Source organism: Monodon monoceros, unplaced genomic scaffold (genome assembly GCF_005190385.1).
Source record: "Monodon monoceros isolate NGI ecotype Baffin Bay Population unplaced genomic scaffold, NGI_Narwhal_1 Super_Scaffold_12, whole genome shotgun sequence".
Taxonomy (NCBI): domain Eukaryota; kingdom Metazoa; phylum Chordata; class Mammalia; order Artiodactyla; family Monodontidae; genus Monodon; species Monodon monoceros.
The window spans coordinates 163,405,791-163,427,879 of NW_021703768.1; the positions used below are offsets into that span (position 1 = coordinate 163,405,791).

At 56.0% G+C, this 22,089-nt stretch overlaps 1 protein-coding gene across 16 annotated transcripts in view; it reads right to left on the bottom strand.

Moving 5' to 3' along the window:
* Nucleotides 1-355: 355 nt before the first annotated feature.
* DOCK6 (dedicator of cytokinesis 6) overlaps nucleotides 356-22,089 on the bottom strand; it is a 42,590-nt gene continuing 20,856 nt past the window's right edge. For 2 of the 16 annotated variants that reach the window (XM_029216425.1, XM_029216422.1), the window contains exons 20-50: nucleotides 21,761-21,992; nucleotides 21,349-21,513; nucleotides 20,501-20,664; nucleotides 19,727-19,831; nucleotides 17,477-17,569; nucleotides 17,137-17,232; nucleotides 16,242-16,382; nucleotides 13,154-13,267; nucleotides 12,790-12,960; nucleotides 12,301-12,440; nucleotides 12,044-12,213; nucleotides 9,714-9,874; nucleotides 9,260-9,442; nucleotides 9,024-9,150; nucleotides 8,635-8,719; nucleotides 8,383-8,479; nucleotides 8,114-8,248; nucleotides 7,407-7,559; nucleotides 7,067-7,225; nucleotides 6,851-6,951; nucleotides 5,978-6,170; nucleotides 5,734-5,877; nucleotides 4,480-4,611; nucleotides 4,369-4,383; nucleotides 2,937-3,062; nucleotides 2,731-2,820; nucleotides 2,167-2,403; nucleotides 1,658-1,801; nucleotides 1,470-1,576; nucleotides 1,044-1,205; nucleotides 359-599 (exon numbers count right to left, since the gene is read on the bottom strand). In XM_029216425.1, the coding sequence (XP_029072258.1) occupies nucleotides 557-599; nucleotides 1,044-1,205; nucleotides 1,470-1,576; nucleotides 1,658-1,801; nucleotides 2,167-2,403; nucleotides 2,731-2,820; nucleotides 2,937-3,062; nucleotides 4,369-4,383; nucleotides 4,480-4,611; nucleotides 5,734-5,877; nucleotides 5,978-6,170; nucleotides 6,851-6,951; nucleotides 7,067-7,225; nucleotides 7,407-7,559; nucleotides 8,114-8,248; nucleotides 8,383-8,479; nucleotides 8,635-8,719; nucleotides 9,024-9,150; nucleotides 9,260-9,442; nucleotides 9,714-9,874; nucleotides 12,044-12,213; nucleotides 12,301-12,440; nucleotides 12,790-12,960; nucleotides 13,154-13,267; nucleotides 16,242-16,382; nucleotides 17,137-17,232; nucleotides 17,477-17,569; nucleotides 19,727-19,831; nucleotides 20,501-20,664; nucleotides 21,349-21,513; nucleotides 21,761-21,992 (4,185 nt within the window). In that variant the 3' untranslated portion in view covers nucleotides 359-556. Of the gene's footprint in view, nucleotides 600-1,043; nucleotides 1,206-1,469; nucleotides 1,577-1,657; nucleotides 1,802-2,166; nucleotides 2,404-2,730; nucleotides 2,821-2,936; nucleotides 3,103-4,368; nucleotides 4,384-4,479; nucleotides 4,612-5,733; nucleotides 5,878-5,977; nucleotides 6,171-6,850; nucleotides 6,952-7,066; nucleotides 7,226-7,406; nucleotides 7,560-8,113; nucleotides 8,249-8,382; nucleotides 8,480-8,634; nucleotides 8,720-9,023; nucleotides 9,151-9,259; nucleotides 9,443-9,713; nucleotides 9,875-12,043; nucleotides 12,214-12,300; nucleotides 12,441-12,789; nucleotides 12,961-13,153; nucleotides 13,268-16,241; nucleotides 16,383-17,136; nucleotides 17,233-17,329; nucleotides 17,570-19,726; nucleotides 19,860-20,500; nucleotides 20,785-21,348; nucleotides 21,514-21,760; nucleotides 21,993-22,089 lie in introns of those variants that run through there. The other 14 variants (XM_029216424.1, XM_029216421.1, XM_029216434.1 and 11 more) reach the window with 13 other exon arrangements.

The following is a 22,089-nucleotide window of genomic DNA, read 5'->3' on the forward strand; positions in this document are numbered from 1 at the left end:
GCCTGATAGTGGTGTTAAGATGATTCTATAACCACGAGGCAGGGGCCTAATAGAGGTGCCTCAGGCAGAAAGGCCCATAAACGGGGCAGTGTCTTTGCGGGAGCCAATTATACAGGGCTGGGCACTTAACGAGAGTTTAATACATGTTACTATTATTCCCCCTGCACACATATGACATTGTCCTTTGTGTGTTGCCTTCCCCACTAGAATGTCAGCTCTACAAGAAATTTGCATCCGTTGTCACTGCTGTGTCCCTGGCACCCAACTGGTTCTCAGTGTCTGTGCATCAACAATCAGGGTGTGCAGGTAGAGGGTGCACATGGGACCCAGCTCCCAGGGACCACACCACACAGGCTGTTTATAAAAACCATTTTAAATTAGAAAAGGTAAGAGGCATCAGTGCACACAGACGAGAACAGAGGGACAGAGGGCCCAAACCCATGTGCGATGTGGTCACCCCATGGCTGAGTGGGCAGTGGGGGAGACTGTCAGGAAGGCACAGACAGCTGAGTCCAGGGTGCTGGTTCCTCTGGGTGTGGCTTCAGGCCCTGTGGGCTCAGAGGTCAGCCTTCCGGAAACTTGCTCTGTTCAAGGAGTTCCTGGGGGAGGAGTGAAGTGGATCAACATGGCCACAGGGCCCCCAACTCCATAATGCTCCCCAGCCTCCTTCCCCTCCCCCTCTTCCTCCACCCTCCTCCTCCAAGGAGGTCTTCTATGGTCTTCCTGGCTCCTTTTTTTTACAGTGGTTCTGATCTGACCATGGAATCAGAAATTCTCTCTTAGAATCCACCACTGGAGATGTGAATCACACCCATTTTACAGATGTGGAAACTGAGGCTCAGAAAAATGAAGTCACACACCTGGGAAATGATCAGAAACGGTTGCCCTGAGCTTGAATATGTGTACGTGTCTGAGTAGTCACATGACTGTGCAAAGCCCTGAGCACCCGTGTTGATGTGCACGTGTATGACGGCCCCCACGCTCTGCCTGGCTTTGCCTGCCCCCTCTCTCCCTCTCTAGGGTGGGAGGCCTGGGTCAGGCACCTGAAGCCGGCTGTGTTTGGCGCCAGCAGCTGAGGCAGGCGCTGGGTGAGCAGAGGCTGCAGAGCCTCCCGCAGGCGGGAGTAGTTGCGCTCCAGCTCCCGGTGGTACTCCTTCTGGTCTGGCCCAATCAGGGCTTTGTTCTTCCGCAGCGCATCCTCGCACCTAAGGGAGGACCAGATGGCGGGAGATGCTCAGGGGCTGACACTCAGAAGACAAAGCAAGACCAGAGGCGGGGAGTTCGCGAGCTGGGGTCAGGCATGCAGAGGAGCCTATGATGGGGCTCCGGCAGGTGGATATGACTTCATGGAAATCAGAGAGGCTACAATGGGGGCTCAGGTTGATAGACAGGCTGTGCCGGGGAGTCAGGTGGGCAGAGAGCCACGATGCGGGGGTCAGAGGGACTGCGCCTGGGGCGCTCAGGCCTACTTCTTGCAGAAGTCCTTGAAACAGAGCCGCAGCTTGTTGTGATGTCTGAAGAGCTTAGGGTCTTGCGGGATCTCAGCCAAAAACACCTGGGCCACCTCCAGTGGACCCTGTGGGGTGACAGGGGCTTGTGACGATGTCTGCACGGCCCCCGGGGGCCTCAGGCAGCCTGCATACCCCACCGACCGTGCCTGGTTTACAGTGGGCCCCACGGAGCCCTGCAGCACCATCTGTAGCATTTTGGCATCAGGCGGGTCCTGCTCGGTGGCGAAGGCCAGCTCCCGAGTCTTCTTCTGCATGTCCTCAATGGCCACCTCTACTGGCATCAGCACTGTCTGCGGGGTGGAGGTGAGCAGGCACACGTCGGGGCCTGAGGATGTGCTGACCCAACCCAGCACACGGCAGCTTGGACCCCAGCTGGGGGTGGACAGGGGTACAAGAGGCTGCAAGGAACCAGGTCTGGGGCTCCTGCCTGCTTGGGTCTGGCAGGGTGGGGGTCAAGGTTCAGCTGCCTTTGTCTGGTTCTGATAACTCTGGTCTGGTTCTCGTCCAGCCTTGGGTCAGCAAGGTCTGGAAGTAGGGGGTTGAGTCTGCAGATTGGGGTCTGGAGGTTGGAGTTTGGGGGCCCCTGGCCTCCCTTGGTTTTGGGGTCTCTGCACCTCCCCTCCCTGGGCCTCCCCCAGGCCTGGGCCCCGCCCACCTCCTCCCGGTGGCACACGCGGATTCGTGTCTTGATGTAGGGGAAGGCGTGGTCTGTGCTGAGCAGCGTCTTGCGCTTGTGCTGCTCGGGCAGCTCTCCGTGTGCGCGCCCGTCCGGCGTGAAGGGCGTGCAGAACAGGAAGGTTCGCAGCCCGTAGTTGCGGTCGAAGTAGGTCACCCGGTCCTTGAGCTCATAGGTGTCGAAGTGCGGCTCCACGTACGTGATCTGGATGTAGGCCTGGGGCACGGGGCTCAGGGGTGAGGCTCTCAGCCCCAAAACACACACCTGGGGCTTGCTGGCCTCCCGCAGGGGCCCCATCCCTGGAGAAAGGGGATTTGGGCCTCCTTGGGTCTGGGGGCTTTGGATCTGGGGTTCCCAGGTCTCCCTATATCTCCTTTGGATGTTTGGGAATTCCACGAGGAATAGGACGTGGGGTCCCCGAGGGAGATAAGCTTTGGAGTTTCCCAGAGATATAGGATTTGAGGGGCCACAGGATTACAGTACTTGGAGTCTCCCTGAATATAGGATTTTGGGGTCCCTGGGGGGATAGTAAGGAGTCCTCACCTTCTGGGGGTCCAGCTTGGTCTTGTCCACAGGGTTAGAATCTTTGATGATCTGGACCACGTCCTCCCCAAATCTCTCCGTGTAGAACTCCTGAGAACACGGGGCTGACTCACAGCTGCACAGCTGCAGCCCCAGTGCCCTGTCCCAGGGCACCCTGCCCCAGGGCAGCCCAGTGCCCTGTCCACCCCCCCACCGCCAGGACGTGCCTCCAGCCGGTGTGAGATCTCGGCCAGCTTCGTGATGGATGGCTCCTTGTACACGAACTCCTGTTCATCTAGGTCACCGAAGCGGGCACCGTAGAAGCCCACGCGGAAATATGTCCCGAACACACGCTGGGGCTGTGGGAAAGCTGTTGTTGCCCAGGAGGCCCTGCTGGAGGTCCCCCTACACCAGAGACACATGGGTCCTCAGGCCCCACGTGCAGAAGAGGTGGGCATGGGCGGAGGACCCCGGACACCCTAAGAACATCACATCACAGGCACAGGCAGGGGCATGGACCCACATGACTGCCAATTGCCCACACCCTCACTCTTTTTCCCCAGCCTGTCTCCTACCTCCCACAAATCTTTATTCTCATTTAACACAAACCCCTAGTTTCTGATTCTCCCTCATGACCCATGCAGTTCTTCAGAGTCTGGGTCTCAATATGAAATGAGAACTGGGGCTCTATTGCTCATAACTAGGTCCTCAATGCCTATAGGTCTGGGTATACAGTAGGTGCTCATATGCGTGAGTGACTGAGGGAAGGCGTGGCCGTTTCTTGCTCTGGGACAGAGGCTCTGGTTCCCTTGTTCCAGTGCATCCCCTCCCCTCCCAGATCTAAGTTTGCCAAGAAGGACCCCCTCCCTCCAGGTAGGCTACTTTTTACCGGGAAGGATGGGGGTGGCTCCATGTTCACTCACCAAGGCAGATCCAGGCAGGGTGAGATGGGCACCAGGAGATGGAGGTGGGGAGCAGGGGGCAGAGAGACAAAGTCATGGGTGAGGTCAGAGGTCACAGCCCCCAACCCCCAGAGTCCTGGTTATGCTACCCCATGAGAACTATTCCATGGGCAGAGACAGGAGATCCGGGGAGGGAGAGGACTTGCCCGCCCCGCCCAGCTCCCACCCAGTCCTCCCCCCTTGGTTCTGGGTTCCTGCCATCTTTGGCCAGAAAATTCTCCCCAAACTAGGAGATGCCTAAAAATAGACCCAACTAGGGGAGAGGCGGGAGAGGGGGGACATTAAATGGCAATGAGCAGAGATCCTGGGGGAAGCTGGGGAGACAGGGAGAGACAGAAACTGAGAGAGACACACAGAGAGAGTGATCAAGGAGAGAGGCAGAGACAGGGAGAGATGGACGGAAAGAGACCAAGAGACACAAAGAGAGAGAAAAAGAAACAGAGACAGAGGAAGTTGGAGGCCCCCCCTTCCGGGCAGTGACCAAGCTGGCCCTGCCTGAGGGAGGGGTGTCTCTGGAGAGCTCCCAGCTGGGTGAGTCACAGGCTGCCCTGGAGATCTGGGGCAGGGAGGGGGGCTCCGGGGGGAAGTAGTGGGGTGCGTCATCGCCCGCTGAGCCCCCGCGGCCAGGCAGCTGTGCTCCTCCAGCGCCCCCTGGTGGTCCCTGACCACTGTTGACCAGAGGCAGGTGGCCACTCACCTCCCAGCCGGAACTCTGTGGGTGGGGACAGAAGGGTCAAGGTCAGCTGAGCTCAGCAGGGGCCAGGGGCTGGGGCTGAGGGCAGGGTCTGAGAGGGCATCCTGGGCCCACCTGGTGCATGATCTTGGTGAAGGCCTCCTGCAGTTTGCCGTGCACAGCAGCCAGCTTCTTGTAGTCGCGGTGGGCTTCCAGGATGGGGATGAGGGTCTTGTAGACCTCATTCACTGCCTCGTAGAGCCCACCCTGGGGGTGGAACATCAGGATTTCCAGCACCAGCCCTGATCTTCTCTCCTGCCTGGAACAACCCTCCTTCCATGCTCCTACCCACCCTCCAGGGCGCCATCTTCCATCACTTCCTCCAGGAAGCCCACCCTGACCACACCTGCCCCAGATGGGGTACCAGTCTTTCCACTCAGCCCCTACAAACATCCTCTGTGGTCTCCACCATGCTTACTATGGACCCGGTGCTGTGTACATGTACACTCTACCCATGTTCCTTCATTGGTGGGAGGAGTCATCATCTTTTTCTATTCCTCAGAGGGGAAACTGAACTTCAGAGACGTGGAGGGGCTCCCCAGGGCCAGGACCTGAAGGTCGGCCCTTCTGGCATGGTGTCTAAAACCTCCACACCCAACTGCCTCCCGGCACATGGTAATGGCCGCTCCTGAGTACCGCTGGCCCCCAGTCAGGGCCAGCATCGAGCCTGGCACACGGCAGGTATCCTGAGCTATTTGCTGACTGTTAGAGATCTGTGTCTACCGTCTGGCTTACTCCCAAGGCCTGTGTCTCTGAGACTCCAGCAAAGTGATCATAATAATAAAAACAACAATAATAAAAAAAAAAAAACCTCTAGAAAAAAAGGAAAAAAAAAAAGAAGGCTTGATGCAGAGAACTGAAACAGGATGGTAAATATAGGTGGTCACTGAATTTGAGTGCTGGATATGGGGGGTGGTGGGGATACAACTTTCTTTTATGTGTTCTTGAAATTTTTTATAACAAAAAAGAATTTTAGGGAATTCCCTAGTGGTCCAGTGGTTAGGACTCCACATTCTCACTGCAGGGGGGCCTGGGTTCAGTCCCCTTAGTCGGGGAACTAAGATCCTGCAAGCCACAGGGTGTGGCACAAAAAAAAAAAAAAGAATTTAAAATGGTAACTGAATGTATTCAAGGCTTATTATATCCAGACCACGTGTCAAGGGTTTTATGGGGAAAAAGGCAGGTAACGGGGCCTCTGAGGGATCCCAATCCTTCTCCACAAATTCCCTGCCCAGAAAGGGTCCGGGCAGCAGCTTCACCTTGAGTCTCTGGGAGCGGGTATTGGGCCCATGAGCAGATGCATGATGCCGCCCCAGCCCCAGGCCTCACCATGGTGAAGTAGGCGGCCGCCTGTTCCAGCAGCCCCACCAGCCCCAGCTCCGTGAAGTGCTTCCCGGAACAGAAGCCCTCCTCATCAGGCGACAGGATGTCGTCAGAGATGGCGGACTCCTCCAGCACGTTGGACGAGATGTTCTGGGGTGGGAGGTGGCATCAGAGCCTGGTCCTCGGCCCACATGTGCCACCCCCTGCCCGCCACTACCCCACCCCCCATCTCCCCATCCCTGCCGCTCACCTGGAAGGAAACACAGCCCACAGGCAGGTGGCGGCTGTCCTCCAGCAGAGCGAGGTACTCGGCCACCAGGGCGGCCGCGTGAACCATGCACTGCGCAGCCTCCGCGTGGTTGCCCAGCTCCGCGTGCTTCCCCGCCATGTTCTGCAGCCATGTCAGCCGCAGGTCTGGGGAGCCCTGGTAGCCCCGGGCAATCCTAGAACCCAGGTGAGGGGGGATGTGAGGAGGATGGAGACTCACCTTGCCCCCCTGCTCACCCCTCACTTGTCCATCCCCTTCACCTGTGACCCCACCCATCTGCCCCAGCCAATCTCCTCACCTTTACCCCATTCACCTGTCTCCTAACTTATCCCACTCCTTACCTGTCCATCTCTTCATTACCCCCACAAGTGTCACTCTGGGTCTGCCCAGGCCCATCCCTTCTGTATGCCCCCTGCCTTCCCTGTCTCCATCACCCGGGCCCCCATCTCCCACTCCCCAGTTTCTTACTAAATACCCTTCACTCTCCTCCAAATCACTTGTTCCCCTAATCTGTCACCCCTTCATGGGTTAGCACCTCACCTGTCTCTCCCACCTGTCCCCCTCACTTATTCTTGTGCTCCTCTGTCATCCTCATCTGTATGTTCATCCGGCACCATTTTTACTTGCTCATTTACCTGCCCTCACCTGTCTGCTCACCTGGCCCCTCACCTGTCTGCCCTCTCACTTGGTCATCTTCACGTGTCTCCTCTCCTGGTCCCTCTTCACTTGTCCATCCTTACTTGTCTCTCTTATTACCTGTACGCTCACCTGCTCCCTCCCCACCTGTCCCTCTCACCACCTCCTCTCCCCTCGCCTGTCTGTGAATGGCTGAAGGTTCCAACCGGCCCTCCTCACCTGTACATGAGGTCAATGAGCATTTCCGGGTCCTCCTGATGCTCCTTCATCTTCACCGTGTCAGTCAGGATCATGTGCAAGTTGAACATCAGGTCCTGGACCTGGAGCGGGGGAATGGCCAAGAGTGACGGAGCCGAGGTGGTGGGGTCAGGGGTCAAGCATGGCAGGGCAAAGACCCTGGCTGCGGAAGGTGGGGCGGGGGTCCGGCGGGGTCACCTGCTCAGCAAAGGTGCTGTCCCGCAGCCCCACATCCTCCTCGGCATAGGTGAGGATGGTCTTGAGTGAACGTCGCAGGTGCTCTTCGCTGAAGTTCTGCGTTGTCCCCACCAGGGACGAAAGCGACATGGTCACTTGCATCTTCACGCGGGCAAAATTCTGGGTGGGCCGGGGAAGAAGAGCATGCCTGACTGTGGACCTTGGACCCTCACACCAGAGCCTGCTCGACCCACTGACTTCACCCCTCTCCCCTCCTGCCGTGCGTCTACCGCGTCAAGACCCCTAGTCGGCCGCCCTCCCCAGAGCCGTAGATCACCCCCACCGCCACACCCCCACTTACGTTGCCAATCTCGAAATTCTGGCGCATGAGGAGGTAGAGGGAGGCGCTGGCGTGCGTACGGATGGCGCTGATGCGGCTGCCGCAGTGTCGCAGGAGCCTCAAGCAGAGGTCGGCACACAGCTCTGTGTCCTCCTCAAACAGCAGCTCTGGGAACTGGCCCCCAGGGCGGGACAGACACCAGTCAGCCCCTCCCCGTTCTGGCTCAGAAGGTCCCCGATGGGGACGTGGGCAGAAGCGTCGGTCTGTGTTCTGCCTTCTCTGGCCAAGCCCAGCAGGTTTTGGTGTCAGAGCTGGGTTTAAGCCCTTACTGTGTGACTCCGGGTGAGTAACTCTGCCACTCTGATCCTCGGTTCCCTCCTCTGCAAACTGTAGCTAAGGGGTGTCTGCCTGCCTCATGGGGCTGCTGAGCACGCAGCAGTTGCTCAATGAATGGGTTGTGACTGTTACTCTTTTTTTTTTCTTTTTTTTTTTTTTGCGGTACGAGGGCCTCTCACTGCTGTGGCCTCTCCCGTTGTGGAGCACAGTCTCCGGACGCGCAGGCTCAGCGGCCATGGCTCACGGGCCTAGCCGCTCCGCGGCATGTGGGATCTTCCCGGACTGGGGCACGAACCCGTCTCCCCAGCATCGGCAGGCGGACTCTCAACCACTGCGCCACCAGGGAAGCCCAACTGTTACTCTTAAGAAGCGTGGCTGTCAGAGGTACTCACCTTGGATACCAGGGCCCGCTGTGTGGCCAGGCCGTGCTGCAAGAAGAGGGCACTCTGGGCACTGCCCAGACTGTACAACACAACCTTCAGTACCGCGCCCAAGATACTCTCCCGGGCCTCTGACAGCATCACCGTCTGGGGGGCCAGAAATCCAGCTGTTAGAGACTGGGGTGGTTATGGAGTCAGGGAAGGAGAAGGATTCTGGAGTCAGAGATCACAAGGCCCTGTGGTGGGGACAGAGGTGAGGGAGGTGCTGGATCAAGCCCTACCTGCACGATGATCTCCAGTGTATCCAGAACCACCAGGCTTGCCTCAGTTGCCAGGTTCCCGTCCACCAAGGCCTCGTGTTCCATTTCATCCTTGGTCCTGGAGGGGACAGGAGGGATTGAGGGGGCCTCTCAGGGCCAGACTTCACCCCACGGCTGAGGTCTTTCCCCTCCCTCGGCTGCCCTGGGCGGGGGGGGCGCCAGTTCTCTGGACATTGGTCTAACCCCAGCAAACTACTTCCTGCCCACACCCACTTGTCCACACGGTCCGAGGTTTGTCTCCAGTGTGTGACGCTCTTCCGCCAGCGTACATTCTCCTGGTTCCCAAATGGGCTCCTCTCTGAGACACACAGGTCCATGTTCACAGATGTGCAAAAACAGAAAGACACACGTGACCATGAGAATGGATCCCACACACATGGGATCCCTGTGAGGACACTGGGTGACGTGGATGCTTGCGGAGTGGATGCAGTTAGACGTGAACAGGGAACATAGACACCCACGTGTACGGGGATAACGCGTCGACTTCTTTTTGGGAAAAGTAAGCCAAACAGAGGCAGAGATGGTCCCCGCCTTGGGGCCCCTGGTACAAAGGCTGGGAGGCACCGGGTAAGGGACGTGCATGGGGTACATCTCCCTCTCACCACGGCTCCGTCGCACCATCTCCTGTCGGGCTCCGATGGTGCCCAAGATAGCTTCCTCCAGCCGGGCCTTCATGTCCAGTGATTTCTTGAACGTGAGACTGTTGATACGTTCAAAGGCCTTTTTCCCCTGCAAGAACAGAGAATAAGTTCGAGGTTGACTCTGCTCTTTTCTGTGGGCTAACCTGGTCCTGCTTCTTCTGCCTCCTATACCCCAGTCCCCTGCCCACCCCTCGAACCTTGTATTCAAAGGCAGCCAGACAGAGGTACAGCAAGTCCAAGAGACGACCCAGCTGAGGGAGGGCCAGGTCCGCAGCCCAGCGCTGCAGCAGGGCTGGCTCAGCATTCTTCAAGACCCACAGCACACACACCAGCAAGGTCCGGCTAGACTCGGCAGAGAGGGCACAGCCTGAGCGAGCAGCCTGGGGACAGAGAGGGGACAGGGCACTCAGAAGGGAGAGAGGTGACTTTCATTTTTCTCCATATTAAGATGAGAACTGGCCAATTGATACTTCATTGCATAAATTTCATTACCAGGTTATTGGACACACAATGTCCAAAATACAATAAAAAAATCACAAGACATGTGAAGAGGCAGGAAGATGTGATTGATAAGGGAGAAAAGACATTAGATGCAGGCACAAAAACAATCAAATGTTGGATGGGGTCTCTGGGGACAAGGCTGGTACTCACTGTCGCTGGGCCCTGGGAGATGCTGGCCCGGGAGCCAGGGGCCAGGGGGCCACCAGCGATGGCCATGGCCACTGAGGGGTTGATGGTGCCTCCCATGTCCCCTTCCCCTTCTGTGTCTGAGTCGAGCATAGAGGCCAGTCTTGACCGCTGACCTGGACCCTCTGGGGCGAGAAAAGAATGAGACCGTGGTTAAGTGCTGTCTCTGTCTCAAATTTCAGCTCACAGGTCACCTCCTCAGGGAAGCCTTCCCTGATTCCACCCCCCAGACCAGGGTGGAGTCTCTAGTTATTGACTCCCAGAGCTCACTTATTGTACTTGTAATTAGATACATGCATCATGCAGCTGTTTCTAAGATCCACAAAGGCCTGGACTATATCTGCTCTGGCCACTCTAAACTCAACACTTAGAACGTGGCCTGGTGCACAGGAGCAGTCGTTGCAGAGATGACGACGATGATGATGATGGCAATGGTGACAACCACAATAATAAATGCTGCTGCTATTATTATAGCACCAACTGGCGCTTACATAGCATTTCCTGTGTCAGGTACTGTTCTAAGCACTTTAACAATATTAACTCTTACTCTTCAAAACAACCCTATGAGATAAGTCCTTTTATCACCCTTACTCTGTGGAAGAAGAAACTGAGGCACAGAGAGGTTAAGTTACTTTCCTGGGGTCACACAGTAGGTAAATGGTAGAGCTAGGATTTTAATCTAAACAGTCTGGTTCCAAAATCTCTGATCTTGGACTTCCCCGGTGGCACAGTGGTTAAGAATCCACCTGCCAATGCAGGGGACACAGGTTCAGTCCCTGGTCCAGGAAGATTCCCACATGCCACGGAGCCACTAAGCCTGTACGCCACAACTACTGAGCCTGTGCTCTAGAGCCCACATGCCATAACTACTGAAGCCTACACGCCTAAAGCCTGTGCTCCGCAACAAGAGAAGCCGCTGCAATAAGAAGCCCGTGCACCGCAACGAAGAGTGGCCCCCGCTCACTGCAACTTCAGAAAGCCCGTGCACAGCAACAAAGACACAACACAGCCAAAAAAAAAAAAGAAAAAAAAAATCTCTGATTTTAAAAGAGTACTCTCTCCACTCCCCCCTCTCAAAAAAACACAGTCTCATCAGAGAGAGAGAGTTGCTGCCAACAAATACAGAACAGGTTTCACTCCAGAGAGTCTTGAAATAAAAGGTCAAAGTCAACTGAGTTTTACTAAAGCTCCAGCCCAGTTTAACCTAGCTGAATTCCTGACTGGATTGAGGTGATCAGCCCCTTATCCTAGCTGCCTAAGAGAGAGAAAGGGGAGTGCTCACTGGGAAAAGAAGACATTGCTTCAGTCCTGATGTTCCTTTTACATGCAATGTCCAAAATACAATACAAAATCAGAAGATGTGAAGAGGCAGGAAAAGGTGACTGATAAGGGAGAAAAGACAATAGAAGCAGGCACAGAAATGATCAAATGTTGAAGTGAGCAAAACTTTAAAACAAAAAATAAAAAAGATGCACAAACATGGGTTAAAAAAATGGAGAATTTCAGCAGAGAACTAGAATCTACAACAACCAACAAAATCAAAATTTACAACTGGAAAATATAAAATTTGAAATTCAGAACTCAATGGAGGGAATTAATACAAGACCAGACACAGCAGAAGACAGAAGTAGTGAGCTCAAACACATGTGAATAGAAAGTTTCCCAACTCAAGCACAGGGAGCAAACAGAATGAAAACCAGAACAGAGCACAGCAGACACTTGTAACATGATCATAAAGGTCTAACATACGTGTAGTTGGAGTCTCAGGAGGAGAGAAGAGAGAAAACGAGGCAGAAAAAAAAATTCAAGAGATAACAACTGAGAGTTTCCCCCGAATGACGAAGGGGATCAACCCACCAATCCCAGGTCTGTGTTTCCAACCACTGAACACACTTGTCCATCAGTGGTGCCAATCAAAGTGCATATAAATGAACGAACACAGGGCTCCAACTGATGTTCCCCACCTTTCCCTCCTCACACCTCTTTCTAGAAGATGATTCATCTCCCATTTATTGCACGCTGACAATATCCCAGTACTACACGTCCTCAGATTTTCACATAATCCTAGGAAGTAGTTGGTGCTACCACTGTCTCCATTTTACAGGTGATAAATCTGAGGCTCAGAGAGGTTAATGGCTTTCTTGGGGCCCCACAGCAGGACTTGAACCCACTCCTCTGATCCTAACACCCATGTTTTTACTCCTAACATGCTCGCCCACCTTTCCCGATCTGAGCCTTGTGGGATCAATCAGGCCCCCAGATTGTGGGACCCCACCCCTCCTTGCCCTGCTGACCAGCAAAGTCATGCAGCCGTGGCAGTGTGTCCCGCGCCAGTGACAGCAGTGGCAGGTATAGCTCGGCCACCCGGGCCTTCACAGTGGCCTCGGCGTAGCGGGGGTCAGCATCATGACCACAGAGCAGGCTGTGGACAGCACTGATGGCCTTCTTGTGCAGCAGGGACGCCCTGTGGGGTAGGGAGGTGCTCAGGACAGAGTGGGTGTGGCTCCTGGACCTTCCTCCCGCCCCACGGCCAGGCAGGGCCTGTGCTCACCCCTCGGCCTCAGGTTCCAGGGCCAGGGCCAGTTCCGTCAGCAGGAGCCCAGCCAGGAAGTGCTGCTGCCGGAACGACCCACTCAGCTCGAACATGCTGATCACCTTGGGGTCTGGGGCCTGGCTGGAAAAGGTGGAGCTCTGGAGAGGGGGACAAAGCAAGGGACCAAGGGCCAAGGGTCAGAGGTGAGAGGTTAGGGTTAACTCATCTGTGAGATGACAGGGCACAGGGTCCAAAGTAAGAGATTTGAGAAATGGCAGATGGAACGCCAGTCTGGGAGTTAGGATTTAGGGGTGAGAAATCAGAAGCTGGTCCTCCCAGGAAACTGCTGAGAATGCAGGGTCAGAGGTGAAGGGTCAGAGGTAAGGGGTCAGTCCCCTGGGCAGTGGCCTATTGCAAAATGGACAGAGATGAGGGAACCACACAAGAAGGGCTGAAAGGTAAGAGGTCATAGGTAAAGAAGAGGAAGCAGATGTGAGGCCAGCCCACCTGCGAGGTGGTGGAAGATACGGAGGGCGAGGGTGAGGCCGGGGGCGACAGGGGGCAGCAAGGGAGGTTGAGGGTCACGTAGTGCTCGTGGCCGCATAGGATGCGGGTGAAGTCCATGCGCAGGGTCAGCAGCACCGCCGGGTTGGGAGCCGACTGCAGCCGTGTGGCCACCTGCGGGGGAGGGTTCAGCGGGTGACACTATGCTGCTCTGCCCACCAATCCACACCACCCCCTGCCATGTCCCCGCAGGTGTGCTGTCCCCTCCAAGTCCCCCACAGGTATGCCGTCCCCACCGCATCCCCGCAGGTGTGTTGTTCCCACCACGTCTCTGCAGGTGAGCCATTCCCACCACGCCCACCCTTACCTGCTTGTAGTGAGCCCGGACCAGGCTGAAGACAAAGCCGCGGTCCACCAGGGACAGCAGATCACTGAGGAAGAAGGCCAGGCTGGCGTTGAGGTGCTCGGCCAGCTCCACGTCCTGGGGGAACAGGGCCTGTCAGCCCATGCCCACCCACCCCATCAAGCCTCCATCCCTGCCCTTGGCCTGGCTCTTGCCAAGGCCACCAGTGACCCCTAAGAGCCGTGTCACTGCCCGAAACCCTTGGGTCTCCTCGACACGCCCTTGTCTCTAGGCTCCGGACTCCCAGGCTTCCTGGTTGTCCTCCTCCCTCTGACTAGCCCTTCCCTTCCCCACAGTTAGTGTCTACCCTCCACCCGGCTCTGTTGAGGACACTCTTTTTTATTCTCTCACCACATTTGAGTAACACAACACAGATGGCAGAGACTGGCTGCTGACCCCCTACCATATCCTCTCACAGGTATTGGGACACTTTTTCAGAGTTCAGAGCTGGGGAGGGACTACATTTCCCAGCCTCCCATGCAGCTGAGAACAATCATGTGACCACATTTTGGCCAATGGGATTTGAGAGGAATGATGTAGCCACTTAAACAGAAGGGGCAGGTCCTCTGGTTTCCAGAGCCTGTAATGCCTGATGTGGCAGGTACCATGATGAACTGAGATGGCCAGGCCCACACCGTGGAGCACCCCCGTAGCCCACCTATGCTCAGAAATAAACTTTGGTCACATTTAAACCATTTGTGATGATGTTCAAGCAAATTAACCTTTGCCCTAACTGATAAACCCTAAGAAATCATTTAACAAGCATCTACTATGTACCAAGTCTTGTGAAAAAAATAGACATGGTCCCTGCTGATTGTCCAGCTCTCAGTCTCATGGGGGGGGGGGGAGATGGGGGATAAGAGTATTCCAGATAGCTCTATGTGTTTCAAAGACAACTAACAGGGTGCTATTTCAAGAGAAGCCTGAAGGGTGAGCAAGAGCCCAGGGGAGAAAGGCGTTCTGAAGAGAGGGAACAGTAAGTGCAAAGGCCCTGGAGCAGGAAGCGCCTGGCAAGTGTGAGGAACGACAAGGAAGGAGGCTCCCATGGCCTCAAGGCCCAGCTGCCCTCCTGCTTTCGGGAGCTACTCTTGGCCTCACAAGTTAGCCTCGGTGGCCCGCAGTTCCCTGTAACCCAAAGAAACAAAATACAAAATCCACCTAAGCTCTGAGTCCTCAAGTGGGGCAGAGGCTTGTGCGTGGAGCCTGATACAGTTGGTGCTCCATAAATGTCAAGTGAAGGAATGAAACCGCTGTGGCCCGTCACTGATACCCCCCCAGCACTGTGACGAAGGTGCTTCTCAAGGGCATTGTTCTTCCCTGCAGTCCTTTTTTTTTTTTTTTTTTAAAGAAGATGTTGGGGTTAGGAGTTTATTAATTAATTTATTTATTTTTGCTGTGTTGGGTCTTTGTTTCTGTGCGAGGGCTTTCTCTAGTTGTGGCAAGCGGGGGCCACTCTTCATCGCGGTGCGCGGGCCTCTCACTGTCGCGGCCTTTCTTGTTGCGGAGCACAGGCTCCAGACGCGCAGGCTCAGTAGTTGTGGCTCACGGGCCTAGTTGCTCCGCGGCATGTGGGATCCTCCCAGACCAGGGCTCGAACCCGTGTCCCCCGCAGGCAGATTCTCAACCATTACGGCACCAGGGAAGCCCCTTCCTGCAGCCCTTTTGAGGAGGGTTTCCTCATAATCTGGATCAGCCTCCGGGAACTCAGCCCTTGGGGAGGCTCTAGTGAAACAAGGTTAAAACCTTTGAGACCAGCCCAGAGGTCGTGGGGGATTGCATAAGGGCCAGCTTGGGCCAACCAGCATTTCAAAAATCTGGAAAATTCCCATCAAATCCGAAGTCCCCTCTCTCTTTAAAAATCAGACATTCTGGCCACATGCCCTCTGGTCCACCATAAGCCCCACTCCCCCAACAGAAGCTGGTGGTGAGGGTTCAAATCCCCATTCTGCCCATTCCCACTTATATGGTATCAAGTTGTTACTCAGTCATTCTTTGCCTCCGTTTCTCCAACAGTATAATGGAGGAAACAATACTCCTAACTTCATGGAGTTGTTGCGAGAGTTTAATGTGATCCATCTGAAGTATTTAGGTAGGGGCTTCCCTGGTGGCACAGTGTTAAGAATCCACCTGCCAATGCAGGGGACATGGGTTTGAGGCCTGGTCCGGGAAGATCCTACATGCCGCGGAGCAACTAAGCCCGTGCACCACAACTACTGAGCCTGCATGCCCCAACTACTGAAGCCTGCGTGCCTAGAGCCCGTGCTCCGCAACAAGAGAAGACACTGCAATGAGAAGCCCGTGCACCGCAATAAAGAGTAGCCCCCGCTCGCCACAGCTAGAGAAAGCCCGTGCACAGCAATGGAGACCCGGTGCAGCCAAAAATAAACAAATAAAAACAAATAAATTTTAAAAATAAAAATAAAGTATTTAAGTACACAGTAAGTGCTCAATAAATGCATAATTTTATTACTATTATCACTGTCTGCCCAGCTTCTGTGAGCACTGGAATTAATGGTCCAGGGCCTGGATAACCATCAAGGTCTCGGAACATCAACATCCATTTACTGAGTACTTACTGTATACTGATACTGTGCTAAGGGCTAATGCATCTGCCCTGTCACCTCTCTGCCTTCACCAACTCCCACTCTCCACTTTGTTCACTTCACCCCAGCCACTCACCTCCTCACTGCTCCTCTGACAGTGGCACGGTCCTGCCTCAGGGCCTTTGCACTTGCTGTTCCCCCCGACTGGAATGCTCTTCCCCCAGATATCACATAGATTGTTCCCTCACGTCCTTCAAGTCTTCCCCTAAAAGTCAGCTCCGTGAGGGTAAGGAACTGGGTCTGTTTTGTTCACTGCTGTGTCTCTAGTTCCCAGCACAGGGCTGTGCTTAAGAAATAGATGTTGCGTGAACAGACTGATTCAGCAAATGGGATTTGTGGTCTTGTAGCCAGGAGGCACTGGACAGGACTGATGCCTCATGTGGCTGGCTCTATGTCCTCCCTAAGCACCCCTGCCCCACTCTCCCTCCATGGAGGCCCCTCCCCCTTACCTTGTGGACACGGGTGATGACCTCCAGGCCCACAGAGCCCACCAGGGCAGCAATGTCATCCAGGAAGCGCCCAGGGAAGCGAAGCTTGCGGGGTGTGTCCAGCTTCTGGCCCAGAAGCAGGTGCAGCGCCATGCTTTTCACCTGGGGGTGGGGCAAGAGGGTGGGGGCTGGGTCTTGAGGGGCTGTGGGTGGAAGCCGCCTGCCAGAAGGGAGCAGATTGGTGGGCTGTGAGTGGTGGCTTGAAGTGGGCTAAAGGTGGGCATGAGGGATCCTGGATGTGGCTTGAGCCCTGTAGTTATGGGGTGAGAGTGGGGCCTGATAGCTGTGGGGAGGGCCCAAGAACTGTGGGTGGGACTTTGCAGGTTGTGGGTGGGGCTTGAGAAGGACATGGGCGGGGCCTTGAGTGGGTGCTAGGCAGAGGGGTGGGAGGCTGAGAGAGTATGGGTGGGGCTAGAGCAGGTCTCCAAGGGTCAACGTCTGACTGTAGGTAGGAGGGTGGGGCTTGAAGGCCCACCAGATTGAGGGGGGACGGCTGTAGTCAGGAGGAATAGTTCAAGGCACCTCTTGAAGAGTTTGGGGGATGTCTCAAGTCTCATCCCAACAGTTTCCTTCTCTCTCTTGCAGGGGAGGCCTCCTTGCTAGTTGGGGGTCTCTCAATGGTCTTATAGGGAAGGTGGGTAGTGGGGATCCTTCTCACTGTGGAAGGCGTTTCAGGTAACTTTCAGGGCGCCTCTCCAGGGAGAGATTCCCTTAGGTATCTCTTATCTCTCTCTACGTGCGGGTCTCTTGGGGCTACTTCTCAGGGGGCTTAGGTACAATCTCAGGGGGCTTCTCTCCCCAAGGAGAGTCTCCCCTGGGGGCCCCTTGTTCTTGGGCGGGGAGGAGGGTGTCTCACCATGAGCTGGAAGAAGAACCAGGCATGCTGCAGGACAGCCTCACGCACGGCACTGCCGCTGACCACCCACTGCAGGGCCAGCTCCTCGTGAAGCAGCTGGGGGCAGGGGCAGGGATCACAGAGAGCAGAGGAGCCCACCCCGTACCCCCGTCTGGAGGGCGTGACAGGGGAGGATGCAGCTGGAGGGCTCGGGATTAGAGCAGCGAGAGGCCATGCAGGAGGAAAGGGGCCAGAAGGAGTCAATGTGCCCTTTCCCCGGGCTCTCCAGACCCTGCTGGGCTCGAGGGCAAGGGAGCTCTGGACCCCAAAATGGAGTCACCCACCCCCTGCCTCCCACTACCTTCTGCACAGTGGGTCTCGGCTGGGTGGCTGGTGGGGTTGAGGAGGAGCCCTCGAGGTAGGAAGAGGTTCGGCTAGAGCTGCGGTCGATGGCCTATGATGGGATGACGAGGGGATGGGATGGCGAGGGGGGTCAGAGTGGGTGCAGGCGATATGGATAGAGGAGAGGGACAGTCGGCGTGGATGGAGGAAAGACATGGCCGTGTGGACAGACAGCGGGGACGTGGATGGGGAGAGCCGTGTTAATAAAGACAGAAGTGTGTGGGAGCGGATGGAGAGGGTAAGAATGTGATGGAAGAGACAAGAAGAAGCAAGACAGGGGACAAGGAGGGGACAAGCAGGGTGAACGGAACAGGCAAGAATGTGGACAGGAACCCATCAGATGGAGCAGGACCCAGCAGACAAAGATAAGAGAAAAGACATGGGAGGAGTGGAGGTGGGGAGGGTAAAATCAGTGTAGACGGAGAAGAGAACGTGGTCAGAGGAGGTGAGTCAAGTGGGGACGAGGACGGAGAGTGTGTGTGAGTCCGTGAGTCCAGGGATGGACAGAGGAGGCGGAGGGCACCAGGGTGGAGGAGGAAAAGTGTAGACAGGGGTGTAGAGTATAGACAAAAGGGATTAAAGGGAGGATGGAGGAGGAGAAACAAGAAAAAGAAAGATAAGGACAGAGGAGGTGAGATGGTGATGAGAGGCAGTGGGAGCAGCCAAGAGAGCCCCAGTTTCCAGGCCTGGCCCCGCTCCAGCCTTGCTTGGGGCCTTGCCAGGCCTCAGTGTCCCCATCTGTGAAATGGGCATGAGGTGCTCAAGCTCCACTCTCCCCGCCTCCTTTGCTGGTCAGGTGAGGCCGCTGACAGGGAGAGGAGGCCCAGTGACGGAGCTGGACCGGCCCTGGAAACTGCCCAGGTCCTTGCCTTGGCCGTGGGGGCCCCCCCAGCTCCCACAGTCCCAGCCACACGCCCTGGGCTCCTCAGCCCGCATCAGATGGGCCATCTACTGCAAAGGCCAGCCTCACTGCCGCCTCCTGCCTGGAATGCCTGCCCTCCTGCCACCTTGTCACCTCTTATGTGCTCTTTCAGGCCCAGCTGACACCCCAGAGATCTGAGGGCACTGGTGGGGAGACCTGTTAAAAACATGGGGGGACTGGAAAGGCCCATGAACCCAGACTCCCAGCAAATCTTAGAAGACTGTCGAAAAGCCCCCCTGCTCGTGCTGTGAACAGTTCCCTGGCTGCCATGCGGTGCAGGTTGCCTAGGTGACAGGTACAGAGCTGGAACATGGCCTGGGGCCAGGTATGCAGGGAATCCAGTCCTTGGTGCCCAGGGGCCTCTGAGCTTGGTTCCAACCTCTGCATATGCCTTCCCCTCCATCTGGAACACCCACCCTTCACTGGCTGGCTCTATCTTACCCTTCAGGTACCAGCAAAAATGTCACCTCCCGGGAGAGGCTCCCCAGACCACCCAGAGGGAGGCTGGTGGCCTGTTTCAGTTCGTTTCCTTTCAGGTATTTTCACCCCCTGCACTTATATATTCATGTGTTTGTTTGATGGGTGTCTATCTCCCCGACTAGCCAGTAACTCAGGGATGAAGCTGGGTTGAGGATCTATCTCCCCAACAAAATCTTGCCTGTGATGCCCTAACTCCCTCCCAGGCTCGGACCGCTGCACTGAATAGCAAGTCTTCACTTCTGAAAATTCAGAACCTGGGGCGCAGGAGGAGCCCACAGCAGAACCAGGACTTGATCCCGATCCAGGGTCTGATGGCAAAGCCCCTCCCCACACCAGGTCCCAGGAAGGGGCAAAGCAAAGGAAGCTGCCCACAGGGGTCGCTCTGCCTGAAACGGGGTTGGGGAGCCCAGAGGTTCAGTTCCATCCCCTGGGCATCATTCAGGCTGCTGTGTCAAGGGGACAGTTGAGAGTCTCCCGAACAGAGTGGATTAAAGGGAGAGAAACAGGCCATGCGGGACAGTGAGGTTAGAGTGGCTAAATGTGCACATCATTTGCATGCTATTTGCATACCACCCTGCCCCTTCTGTCTCTGCCTGAGGCTGTGGTCTGTGTGGCAGCAAAAGGCTGGTTAAGATGACCCTGTGTTGCCTACAACATCCCCTCACAGCCCCAAACAAAGGCGGGGGGGGGGGGTCCCGCTGCCTCCTCCAGGCAGCCCCCCTAGGTTAGTCAGCCCCAGCCAGGAAGGTGGGAGGAGCTCATGCTGAGGTGGGGTGACACACGTGCAGGGGCAGGCAGGGAGGGCACCTGTCTGGGGTCGGCCCCACAATAAGGGGGTGCCCGTCGCAGCACCGCCTTGCTGCCTCCTGGAGCATAAGCAGAATTCACCCAGGAGTGTGAGCGGTCGATACCCTGGAGATACACGGATAAGTGGTAGCATCTATGGGCAGAGGGCAGGGAAACCAGCGTGAAACACCAAGCGTGCTCACTGTCCTGGGCCACACGTGTGCCCACGTGGACACCCACACGCAACCCTGGAATATGTGTGTGTGCGCAAATGCGCATGGGGTGCACACGTATATGCCTCCCGCATACGTCTGTGCATGGAACGCATGAGTACATGCACCCGCGTTCCCATGTGCATGGGGTGCGTGCATATACGTGCCCCGTGTACGTACATGCATAGGGTACACGTGGAAATGCACCACTGCGCTATGTACATGGTGCTCTTTTTTCAAGATCCAGTCACCTGTCCTTGGGTCAGCCTAAGAGTCCGAGTCACAGCTCCCAACCTGTGACAGCCAGGGCCCAACCCTAATGTCCAGGGTCAAGTCTATTTTTTTTTGGCCAGTCTGTGTGGCTTGCAGGATCTTAGTTCCCTGACCAGGGATGGAACCCACACCCTTGGCAGTGAGAGCTTGGAGTCCTAACCACTGGACCGCCAGGGAATAACCCAGGGTCAAGTCTTCATCCATGCTGTTGGCTGTCTTTCCTATCCTCTGTCAATACTGAGATCTTTCACCTGCCCACCTGGCAGCCATGACCACTGAGGCTGGAGAGAGCAGGGGCCCCTTGCCCTACCTTGCTGGCCAGGATGCGGGAGACCTCGTCATCCACGGAGCCAGGGGCCACGGCCAGGTCAGGGTTGCTGCTGCTGATACTCTTAGAGCGGGCCAGGTAGAGGCTTGCGGGGCGGCCAGGGCCATGGGCCAGCGTGGCAGGCTGCAGCGTCACTGGAGGGGCCCCTGATGATAGAAGGAATATGCTCAGCCCCCTGCCCACCTGCCCTCATGACCCCCTGCCCCTTACCAGTCAGCTGCCTTTGGCGAAGTCACTTTCTTTCTCTGAACCTCTAGGTTCTTCACCTGTAAAATGGGTGTGGTAATGGCTCTGCCTCACAGCAATTTTGGGGAGAATCAAAAACACTGAGAACGGTGCCTGGCACGTTATAAGTCTTAGTGCTGATCGTTAATTATTTAGCAAGTGAAAAAAAATCCAACTTTATTGAGCGCTCTGTGTGCCAAGCATTTTGCATGGATTACTATGCCATTGACTACTACTAGCACCCCTGTGAGAGGCACTATTATTATCATCGTTTTATAGATGGGAAAACAGGCCCAGAGAGGTCAAGTCACTGGCCCAGAGTCACAGAGCTTGTAGGCAGAACTGAGATTCAAACCCAGACAGCTCTGCTTGAGTCCCTGCTTGCTGACTGGCTGAATCACATGCCACTCAAGTTTACAAAGACCACACCCCTGGGGCTGGGGCAAAAAGTTCTCTCTCTCTCTCTCTCTCTCTCTCTCCAGTAAATTGCCCAAATCAACCAAAGCCTGTGTAGCCTCAGGACCTTTGCACATGCCCTTCCCTTTGCTTGGGATGCTCTGCTCCCAGGTATTTCCCGTGCCCCAGGGTCTCCCACCAACACTCACCGCCTGGGAGGCTGGGCTCCGTGCCAGGCAGTCGGAAGGCGTAGTAGACATAGGCAGCCAGCAGTGGGCAGTGACCACGGGCATCCTGGGCAGCCTCCAGGCTCCGGTGGACGAGGCTGACTACATGAGCCATTGCTTCAAAGGCTACACGACCCAGGTTTACTGCTGGGCAGAAAAGAGGTCAAGTTCCAGGTCCCAGGGCTTCCTACTTCCCCAGGGAAGAGACTTCAGGGTCCAAGGGGCTCACGTGGCCATCAAAAAGTCAGGGGACTAGGGGACTGAGGGGCCATTTTTCAGATTGGAAAACTGAGACCAGAGAGATAAATGGGCTATGGGAGGTCACCCAGGACCAGGGGACCCAAGGCCCATTCTCCAGATGGGGAAACTAAGGTATGAGGCTGTGCCCACGCACCGATCTGGCCGCCGATGATCGGGGGCCGCACGACCAGGCGTACGAGCTTGTCCAGTACGTGGTGGGAGAAGGCGACAAGGGGTTCAGGGCTGGCGAGTCGCAGGGCCACCAGGCTGGCCCGCAGCTCCTGTTCCACGGTGCTCTCGCTCAGCACGGCATCCTTGAGCCGGAATGGAAAGGCCCCTTCCTCCAGGACGTGCACCAGGGTGAAGAATTTGTCCAGGTAGGGGTCCTGGTGGGAGACCAGGGGTGAGCAGGGCGAGGCCAGGGCCCTCAGTCCAGAAAGGGCCCAGGGGATCGAGTGCGAGGCTGAGGAGGCTGGGACACCA